Source organism: Alligator sinensis, unplaced genomic scaffold, assembly GCF_000455745.1.
Source record: "Alligator sinensis unplaced genomic scaffold, ASM45574v1 scaffold777_1, whole genome shotgun sequence".
Lineage (NCBI taxonomy): Eukaryota > Metazoa > Chordata > Crocodylia > Alligatoridae > Alligator > Alligator sinensis.
The window spans coordinates 4,065,721-4,077,320 of NW_005841882.1; the positions used below are offsets into that span (position 1 = coordinate 4,065,721).

An 11,600-nucleotide genomic window follows, 5' to 3' on the forward strand; every position below is an offset into this window, starting at 1 on the left:
AGAAGCCCCTGTAACTCTGGCCTTATAATAGTTAGCTCTTCTAGGTTCCAGGCTGCTTCCTAGCCACAAACTGCTCCTTCCCAGCTCCTTGCTCAGTCTCCCCTTGGGCTTTTAACTCCCAGCTAATCATAATCACCCACAGCAGGGCTCCTACCCCAGAGTTGCCTGTCTCCCTTAAAGGGCCAGACTGCCTTGTACACTTCTGTATTTTTTGTGGCAGTTTTGTATTTCACTCTTACAGTAAATTATATTCTAAATACAATATCTAAGTAAAACTGTATAAAATTGTTACTACTGAGCATTTTTTCTGTTTTGTTTCTGCCACTTAGGAAGGAATAGTATCTCCAACTGATTTAGACCTCGTAATGTCTGATGGACTAGGAATGCGGTATGCCTTTATAGGACCACTGGAAACAATGCATCTCAATGCAGAAGGTATGTGATTTTAAATGTAATAGTTTCTGAGGTAAGGATTTAATTGCATAAAGTTTTGCTAATATTGTCTTATTAATTCAGCCAATGTAAGGTTGACTATCAATGTTACCTTTTTTTCTTTTCATAATTATAAGGTACATCATATGCCTTAGAATGAAATAAAAGGGGATAGATCTTGAATAATCTTTCTTCTGAAACCCAGGTTAAATATGTGAGCCGAATGCCAATAATTTAGCTGGAATTTCCAATATTTGTCCCAAACCCTTTCAAGTGTGCATTTGATTCAGGACTGTCTTAAGATCAGCAAAAGAAGGGGAAATTCATAAGAGGCTTATGTGAGAGTGACTCTCTGCAGATGTGTGCAGAGGCTCTAGGCTAATCCAGTGCTTAGGAAAAGTGTGGCTGCTCTGAGTGTGGCACATGCAGTCCCTTGGTTAAATCGCTTCAGTTGATCAATTAACCAGTAGTATATTTCTCCTGGCAGAGCTGTATAGTTGTATTGGCAGAGTTGTACTGCCATGCAGCACATGCACAAATGGCAGATCAAGGAATAACCTTCAGGAAAGGTGAGCTATGAATTAAGCAGGGGTAACTCTGCCAAATAAACAACCGTGGACCAGGCGGCAGCAGCACCACCAGGATGTGGTGGGGACAGCTGATGGCAAAGCTTTCCCTCCTGAAAAGCCACATATATCCTTTGACAGTGCTGTAACTTGGTGAGTATAGGTCGCTGCCATAATGATAAGCCTGCCCAGCCATGGGTCTACAAGTGCTCAACAGTGAAGCAGGCAGAAGATGTTAGAATCTCAATGGCTGCAAAGATGGACAAAGGCTGCAGCCGGATAAGATCTCCAGTTGCCTTGGCCTCCTTGCCATTGGTTTAAGGCCTTATTCTGTCAAGAACCATGTGGAAGCTGTTGTGCAGCAGCTTGTCCACAATAAAAGAAATCACACGCAAGCGTTTTCCATGCAAATGGCTTTTCTAGCACATTTTTCAAATGCTGTGGTGACCAGCTAGTGATGACAGGAGTAGGACTATGAGGTCTGAAAGCTCCTAGTTATGAACTGGCATGAGGGCAGCAGTTACAAGGTTATCTAGCATTTGGATGAGGCAGGAGTGCAATTCGGCAACTGTAACTGTGACTGATCAGCCCTCTTTAGGATCTGCTCTGCTCACCCCACGTGGGGAGAGGGCTAGAAAAGGTGCCCCAAACATAGCTTGTTTACCTTTTTTCTGACTGGATAACTGCATCCAGCGGGATCACCTTTATTGCAGTCAAAATCAATGAAGACACACAATCAATTTCAGGACCTGAAACATCAAAACCCTCATGGATAATCCCAAAAGTGAACACCCAAAGCACCACACTGCAATCGTGTCTTGAGAACTCAGGCAACACAACATCAGTGTTGCTGCCCTGAGCAAAACCCAGCGAGCGGGAGTTGGGCAGCTCAAAGAACAAGGAGGTGACTATACCTTCTTCTGGAAAGGTAAACAGGAAGAGGAACACTGGCTTCACAGAGTTAATTTTGCCGTCAAGAATGAACTCATAAATCAACTCAATAAGTTCCCTGTCAGAATTAATGAGCACCTCATCCAGGGATCCTGGTTTTCTCTGTTAAAAAAAAATCCAGAATTCTTTGATTACAAAACTCAGAATCTGCGTTTTTCCGCAGTTAAAATGAAATGCCATAAATATATATAGGTATCAATTGAACACAATGTTTTATTGATATATTTACAGTTTTAAAACAGTTTGGAAGCCTCAATCTTTATAATAAAATACATTCTAAATACCTATATATTTTGGCATTTGGTTTTGGTATTTTTTTCATGGAAAATCAGAGCTCACACTGCCCCCTTCGCTCACTAGGGCGCTGGTCCAGCTGTGGCTGTCCCCACTGCTGCTTTGTGGTGCTAAACAGCCCTGATATGCCAGTGCCGTGCCCATGCCCATGCTGTTGCCCCTCACTCCCAAGCCACAGCCACCGCAGCCCTGCTGGTGATCCTTACTCCTGACCCACAGTCCCCCACCGCCCCAACAGTGCCTCACTCCCAACCCACAGTCCCCTGCCATATGAAGAACGGGTGGTGGGAAGACAAGGCAAAGGAGATTCGACATCTCGCTGAAATTCACGGTATGCATGTTTTTTTCAATGCCACCAGACTCATCTACAGTCCGAACACTCAGGTACCAAGCCCCTTGAGACCTAAGGATGGAGGAAACCTGATCAAGGAAAGGGGAGCCATCAACACCCATTGGAAGAAGCATTTTGAAGACCTCATAGATTCATAGATTTTTGGGTCAGAAGGGACCTTAGCAAATCATTGAGTCCAACCCCCTGCCCTGGGCAGGAAAGAGCACTGGGGTCAGATGACCCCAGCCAGGTGCGTGTCTAGCTTCTTCTTAAAGGGGAGAGTACCACCTTCCTTGGAAGCCCATTCCAGATTCTGGCAACCCTTACCATAAAGAAGTTCTTTCAGATGTCTAACCTAAATCTGCTCTCCATCAGTTTGTGGCTGTTGTTCCTAATTAGTCCAAAGGGTGCCCTGGTAAACAGAGCATCTCCTATTCCTTGCTGCCCCCTCAGATCCAAAACCAAGCTCACGCTTTATCAAGCAGTTATGATCCCCACTTTACTGTATGAAGCTGAGACATGGACAACATACAGGAGACAACTCAAGTCATTGGAGAAGTATTGTAAATGCTGCCTGTGGAAGATCCTTCAAATCCAGTGGGAAGATAGACACACCAACATTAGGGCCTTCTCACAAGCAAACACAATGAGCATCAGGGTGATGATCATCATTAGCTGGGCCAGCCATCCAGATGTCCAACTTCAGACTTCCAAAGCAACTTTTATTCTCTCAGTTCAGTAAAGGCATACGCTGAAGAGGAAGGTAGAGAAAGTGCTTCAAGGACATCCTCGAGGCTAACTTGGAAAAAATGTGACATCAACATCAACTCATGGGAGACCATCACCCAGGACTGCCCCAGATGGAGGAAGAGTCTGCTGCAAGGATCTCAGTACTTTGAAATCTTATGATGACAACAGGAGACAGAAAAATGGGAGTGGCAGAAACAACATATCATGGACCAAATTAAGAATTCAGAGCCACCCACCCCTCATGGAAATGCATGCAAGTTGCAGTAGAAACTGTCAATCCTGGATCAGCCTCCTTGGCCATCTTTGGACCCATAGATAAGACAATCATGGACAACAATCATCCTCGATTGTGAGGGATTGCCAAAGAAGAAGAGTATGTTTCTCATAAATTCTTAGGCTGTGATGCTGCATAATAAAATAACACAGCACTCACCCCCTCTCCCTCCGCTGCCAAAACATGGGGCTCCATGTGGCAGATTTTGGCAACAGGCCCAAATATTGGACCCTTCCAGGAGCCCTGCAGGCTGGATAAAATGGTTCCATGGGCCAGCTCTGGCTCCCAGGCAGTATCTTTGATACACAAAATACATAAATTATATAGATATTTTCTTGTAGTTTAGTACACAGAGAGAAGCTCGATAATGATATATCTATATAAGTCTTTATCTGTTATATGTCTTTTAGCTTTTCCTTTCAATCATGTAATTAAAATAACTTGTCTCTAAATTATCTTGACTCTAATTATAGAAACAAGTGCTCTTGTTTCTAAACTGCATTTGTGTTTTGCAGTTGACATGTATCTGTGAATGTTCTGTTGGCTAGCAACCTTATGGTCAGGCATGTTGCTCCTAATGAACTGTTAAGATGGCTAAAGTCTTTTTGGCCAAAGTTATGTAGGCAGGATAAAAAATAGATATGGTGTGGTGAGGCAGTTATTTCTGCTTTCACTTAACTCTCAATGTTGCACTAAACAGCTTCTGGTTATGGCAAAAGTTTTTGTTAGTATCAGAAGGCTTTTAGATTTTTCAAGGAGAACAAACTATGCTTTGGTATACATGCACTGTTATTCTTATAATTAATAAAATATTGATGTAGATTTAGAGCCTAGCAACCTTACTCTTTTGCTGCAATTTAACACATAATAGACATAATACATTCAAACAGCACAGTACAAACTACACAGCTCAGCTTTTATGTTTCCTCAGAATGCCATGGCTTGGAATCTTATCCATAATTCACCTTTGTGTCTTTCCCCTGTGCAAGAAACACTCATTGTCATTAAAAGTTTTGCAAACAACATTAATGAGTTCTTGTTAGTATTTTGGACTGTACAGTCATTGCTTTTCTGACCTGAAAGAGTTAGTTATATCAATGCAGAGATTACTCCATTAGCAAATTAACACTAAACTTGCTAAACTAACAGCCATTAGTGATGGGTCAGATCAGGGGAGAAAAAGAAAGGCCTGCAGACTGATAACTTAGCTGCAAAAGTAAATCCGGCCACAGGTTTGCAGTAGCATGTGGAAAAACACTATATTGGACTTCAGAGGACACATCTAAATGAGACATTTACTGTGGAGGTGCCTAATTAGCCCCGCAGTAAATGTCTCACATCTACATAGTTTCATAGTTTCATAGTTTCAGGGTCGGAAGGGACCTAATAGATCTTCTAGCCCGACCCCCCGCCAGGGCGGGAGAACAACCCAAAAAACACAAACAAAACCACTCACCCTAAAAACAAAAACGGGACTCAAATGAGTCCAGCCAGGTAAGTATCCAGCCTCTTCTTAAAGATCCCCAGGGTAGGGGCCAGCACCACCTCCCTTGGAAGTTGGTTCCAGCTCCTAGCCGCCCTGACTGTGAAGTAGTTTTTTCGGATGTCCAATCTGTACCTCCTCTCCATCAACTTGTGCCCATTACTCCTTGTTATGCCAGCGGGGGCTAGGGGAAACAGCGTCTCCCCCAAACCCTTCTGGTTCCCCCTAGTGAGTTTATAGACGGTCACCAGGTCCCCCCTCAGCCTTCTCTTGTGGAGGCTGAATAGGTTCAAGTCCCGCAGTCTCTCACTGTAGGGTCTGCCCTGTTGTCCCCGGATCATGCGGGTGGCCCTCCTCTGGACCCTCTCCATGTTGTCCACATCCCTCCTGAAATGGGGCGCACAGAACTGGACACAATACTCCAGCTGCGGCCTGACCAGCGTCGCATAGAGGGGGAGGATCACCTCCCTGGCTCTACTCGAGATGCACCTGTGGATGCACGACAAGGTCCGGTTAGCCCTGCCAACCATGACCTCGCATTGTCGGCCCATGTTCATCTTGGAGTCAATAATGACACCAAGATCCCTTTCCGCCTCCGTGCTCTCAAGTAGGGAGCTCCCCATCGTATAAGTGTGCTGCTGGTTCCTACTACCCAAGTGCAGCACCCTGCACTTGTCCGTATTGAAACGCATCCTGTTCCTGTCTGCCCACCCCTGTAACCTATCCAGATCCTTCTGCAATCTCTCTCTCCCTGCTAGCGTGCTCACCTCCCCCCAAATTTTGGTGTCATCAGCGAATTTAAACAGGTTGCTCTCCACCCCAACATCAAGATCGCTGATGAAGAAATTGAACAGCGCAGGCCCCAGGACCGAGCCCTGGGGGACTCCACTACCCACCTCCCCCCAAGGGCATATGATAGGAATAATTTAGGGGTTTTGTCTATTGTAACTGATACAGTGAGACTTGTAATATTGCTTTTTTGGTTTAAAAATTAAGATAGAAATTGGTCAAAATAATTGTTTCCTCTCCCTCCAAAATATCAACTTGTTGTCACTACCCCAATCTAAAATACATTTTGAGTAAAACAAAACACCTGTTTTTGGGCAGGGGGAAGATGGAGGTAATTTTATTGGTTTTTGTGTTTCCAATGCAGCGCAAAATATTGAAGAAAGCCCTTTCCAGGAAGTAGTCAAAATGTTTTACAAAGCATTTATATATTCTATTCCTCCTTTCCTTCATTGAATCTTCCTTAATTCTATGTATTTTATTGATACCCCAACTTCCCCTTTCTCTGTCACTTTTCTGAAATAACAAAGCTATCCATCTCATTTATAACTAAAATCTGGATATGATCCCCTCGCGTCCGGCTTCTATCACAGCAGGGAAGTCCCGGTCCCTGCACAAGAAAACGGAGGTGAAGAATTGGTTAAAGAGGTCCGCTTTATCCTCTGACGCAACCACCAGATTGCCCCGCATATCCTGCAGGGGCCCCACATTACCCGGCGCCTTCTTCATCCTCCCAATATATTTGAAAAAGGACTTTTTGTTATCCTTAATCCTGGACGCTAATCCGAGCTCTATCTCCGCCTTGGCCTTCCTAACAGCCCGCCTGCAGGCCCGAGCAGAGGAGGTATACTCCTCTTTGGAGATTACACCCCCCTTCCACCGGGCGTACGCCACCCTTTTGGCAAGCAGGCATTCCCGGACACCCTTGGTGAGCCAGGGGGGCTTTTGGACACTCCTGCCCGCCTTGCTTCTTGTCGGGATGGACACCCCTTGGGCCCCGAGTATCGTTTCCTTAAGGAACGACCACTCCTCTTGGACGCTGAGTTCCTCTGCCCTCAAGGACCCCAGTTCCTCTCCCACTAATCTCCTCATCTCACTGAAGTTGGCCCTCCTGAAGTCTAGGGCCACCACCTTGCTGCGGGCCCTTGACACTCTACGCTGGATGGTGAATTCCAGCACGCGATGATCACTATTGCCCAGGTGGTCAAGAACCTGGAGGCCTCTTACCAGGTAAGAGGTAACCTCCTACATGTGCAGTGCTATTAGGTATCAGGAGACTAATAAATTCTGCAGCAGGGTAGTGCTTTTAAATACAAGTACTATCATACTGTGGAGTTATTTACTGTGTACCAGTGCACGTGTAGATGCTGACCTGGGAGTAAATTGCTCTTGGTTAGCCCAGCCAGCAGGGAGTCACACTCCTGCCTGCTGCCTAGCCACATGGCTTGGCAGCTGCAGGAGGCTTGTTGCCCAGTCAACTCCTCTGTTGCCTTACACTGCTACCCAGTGCCGGGGGCTGACCCCCAGTGCTCCCTGCCAGCTTAGGGCTGGCACCCAGGCAGCTGTGGCTGGAGCCTGCAGCTCTCCCTAGCTGTTGCAGTGGGGCAGAACAGGGTAGAAACAGCTCTGGCCTAACCTGCTCCTCCCCAGCTCAATTTGCTGATGTCCTTGGCATGTAGGTAGACACTGTGCCTGAGAATAGTTTACTGCAGAACAGTTTGCGCCATAGTTTATTCAGTCTCATTAATTGCACATGTAGACATGCCCAGAATGAAATAAAATGATGGGAGTTTATTGAAAGCAGATACCTATCTCTATCATTTTATAATTCTCTTAGTAAAAAATCTAAATTCACAGAACAGGGCAGGACTAGACTGGTCCATCAGCACTCAGGCTTTTACCTGGTTGGTCAGTTACTTGCATCATTTAGACTGTTGCTTCATTCCCTGCTCTGTGGCTTTGCTGGCCAACGATGTGGAGCATCTCCTTGGGTAGCAGCCAGAAAACTGACTCAGCCAGCTGTGGGCTGCCCTCATCAGAGGGAGTATTGTTTGCTAGATACTATGCCACACTGCAGTCCAGGGACATCAGCTGCAATCCTCTGCCATTGCCAGTTGTTATCTTGCTTTGCAAAACTGCTTCACACAGCGTGAGATGTAGCCATATGGGTCCCTCTTGCTTCACAAGGATAGACCTCCTGGACCCACATCCCTGGTATCACCTCCTGGTTGGTATCCCATGGAGAGAGAATAGGGTGTAGGTGAGCCCACTTTCCCTTTTTCCCTCTTCTTCCAGCTCCCACCACCCCAATAGCAACTACATTTCTCTTTAGTCAGAAGGCCACCCCTTGCAGTTCCCCTAACTTCTAACCTAGTTCCAAGCCAATCAGTAAAGTGGAAGTCCATATAAGATTTGAGAGGTGAGGAGATTTGGTATGAGATAAAGGGAGAATTAATGGGTTTAAGATAGCATTATCTTCAAGGTTGTGTGTTGGGATGGAGATAGCTCCACTTCGGAAGAAAAAAAGTTGTATTTCTTCTTTGGGAAAATAACCCAACTAATTCATATGCTCCTGGTGACTGGGGATGGTTCCTTCTGTTCTGTTGGTTGGGAAACCCCAAGTCCTCCCTAACCTCCATGAGAAAATGCTCCAGGCCCTCTTTATGCTGCCATTTATTTCCTTTTTCCCCTGTGTTCACAAGTTGACTGCCCAAAGAATGTTGCCCAGACCACTTTGACTAGTCAGTCAAGCCATGTGTGGGTGATGGCAGGAGATTTGTAAATATGGTGCTGTGCCAATAGCCTTGAATATAGAACAAATGTCAATGTCAAGTTACTGAAAAGGGCTCTTAAACAGCAACTTGAGAACTGAATGAGAATAGGTAAAAAGAAAACCCATCATTTTTTTTTTTAGGGCAGGAAAATGCTCTAATGACATCAATTTATTTCTGTGATAGTGAATGTTGATTTCAGTTCCAGAAGTCTCTAACCCCTGAATTGGTCAAATTAAGATTTGGCATAACACTGCCATGTGGAAATGCTGTCAGGAAATAAGCATCAGTATCGTACATGAGAGTAATTTTCTTATTTAATTATTAGAATATTTTCACAATATACATAGTACCTCCTGTATGTATAAGTAATTACCTATCTGCTGAGCTTTGGTAATATTCATCTTCAGACTTGGTAAGATTACAGGCTTGTTTTTAAGATTTCAGGGTTACTTTAAGCTATATGAAAAATCAGCTGTAAATCAAGAGCATAAGCATATAATTTTAAAAATGATTAATTGGTAAAGACCTGGTAGGTATACACTGTGGGTTGTACTGTGAGCTCCATCATTTCTGTATAAGTGCTCCTAATATCTGCTAGTGAAACTGAAATCAGAATTTGGCCCTAAACACGCAAACTCTAGCACATGAGCTGGATATTGAGCATATGTGGGACTTTCTAAAATGTGCGAGTAAAATTAGTATATATAATGTCAGGGACATGTGCTCTCATCATCAACTGCAGAAATCACATTGATGTCAGCAAAAGTTTCCTGAGAGCATAATTGACATTTGGACATGTGCACTTGGATTAAACTAGATGTTTGCAGGACTTTATAGGGAAGCTTGTATGTTATGTACCACTAGTGGGCATTCTTGCTCATTTTAGAAATACCTTCCAGGTGGTTAGGGTTATGGGGGCAGGGTATAGCAGGAAGAAAGCACTAGCTGTTCATATGTATGAAACAATCACAAACAATGATTCAGAATCATTTCCTTTAATTGGCCTCATAAAATTTGACCAGGTATGGCTTTTAAGTGCTTGACTATTGCTTAAACATATGCTTGTTACTAATACACCTATGTCAAAACTAGAGCTGATTTGTATTGTCATGCCCAGTGGTTTACTGGCTTTTAGCTTCCACTCAAGGGATTCAGTTTAATCCAGTTCTAGAGCATCTGTGCCACAGATGAGCAAGCAAAAAGTGAGAGCTTCCCAAACTGAATATGATCAACTTTAGGAGTGAAGGAGAGATTTGTACTGCTATTATGGCATCTCCTAATTAATAGGTTAAGTGCAAGAAAATATACCTCTACTCAGTCAGTCTTTATTTGTTAGAGGTCAGTATGCAGTTGATATACCCAATGTTGTCTGATCATGCCATGAAGTATTCTATCATAGATATATAACTTATTTCTCACTCAGGAGCAGAGTCCATATCCCATTAGGGCGAATAAGACAGCTAACAACTTTCCTGAAACTAATGGTTGCCTTTTTGCAGCCATGTAGGCTTGTCTATACAGGAAAATTCATACAAAATAAGCTAAGATGTGAATGTATAGCATGTTTGCTACTCTGCACTAATTCTCTGCATAGGCACTCTTACTGGATGTGTCCACATGTGCATTTAAGCATGACTAAATTTAATGTGCATTAAGCTAATACACATTAAGCAATTTGTCTACACGTGCAGTATCTTGGCACTAACTTTAGTGCCAAGTCCCTGCAGCCCTGCCACGTGCCCCTAGTGGCTGGGCAGACCTAGCACTAAAGATAGTGCTGGGTCATATCTACATATGCATTAATGCGCTTTAACTAATTGCACCTAAATTTGATACTGGCATTTATAGATATCAAATTTAGGTACAATTAGCCTAATTTTGCCATTTTTAATGCACATTAAGGGCATACACATGTGGACACATGCCTGTAGTGCGCATTAAATTAGATTAATATGCATTAATGCATCTCGTGTAGACGTGCCCCCTGTGAAGTAGCTTACTCCACTTTTCAAGGGCAGTCTTAGGCAGTGTACAGGCATTCAAATAATCTGGGAGAATTCTCCCAGGTTTCATAGTTTCATGGTAGCTAGGGTCAGGAGGGACCTGAACAGATCATCTAGTCTGACCCCTTGCCACAGGCAGGAATGAATGCTGGGTTCACAAGACCCCAGAAAGGTGATCATCTAACATCCTCTTGAATTTGCCCAAGTTAGGGGCAAGGACCACTTCCCCGGGAAGCTGGTTCCAGATTTTGGCTGCCCTAACTGTAAAATCTTGCCTTCTGATCTCTAACCTAAACCTAGTCTCCATCAGCTTATTACCATTGTTCCTTGTCACCCCAGGTGGTGCTTGGGAGAAAAGGGCTCTACTTATTTGCTGTTGACCTCCCCTGACGAGCTTGTAGGCAGCCACCAGGTCCCCCCTCAGCCTCCTCTTGCTGAGGCTGAACAGGTTCAGGTCCTTCAGTCTCTCTTCGTAGGGCCTATCCTGCTGCCCTCTCACCAAGTGGGTGGCCCTCCTCTGAACCCTCTCCAGGCTGGCCACATCCCTTTTGAAGTGCAGCACCCAGTACTGGACACAGTACTCCAACTGCGGCCTGGTCAAAGTCACATAGAGGGGGAGTATCACCTGTCTGGACCGGCTTGAGATGCATGACAAGGTATGGCTGGCCTTGCTGGCTGCGGTCTGGCATTGGCAGCTCATGTTCATCTTGGAGTCAATGACGACTCCAAGATCCCTTTCCACCTCTGTGCTTTCCAGAAGGGAACTCCCCAGCCTGTATGTATGCTGTGGATTCCTTCTCCCAAGGTGCAGCACCCTGTATTTGTCTACGTTGAACCCCATCCTATTCTCATCTGCCCACTTTTATAGTCTGACTAAATCTAGTTGCAGCCTCTCTCTCCCTTCAAGTGTGTCCACCTCACCCCACATCTTAGTGTCATCAGCAAACTTGGACAAC

The 11,600-nt window shown here is 44.6% G+C and overlaps 1 protein-coding gene across 2 annotated transcripts in view; it reads left to right on the top strand.

The window, feature by feature from the left end:
- Positions 1-11,600, top strand: part of CRYL1 (crystallin lambda 1) — a 95,942-nt gene that overhangs the window by 70,561 nt on the left and 13,781 nt on the right. For both annotated transcript variants that reach the window (XM_006017636.3, XM_025196635.1), the window contains exon 6: positions 330-435. In XM_006017636.3, coding sequence (XP_006017698.1) covers positions 330-435 — 106 coding nt within the window. The remainder of the gene's footprint in view (positions 1-329; positions 436-11,600) is intronic.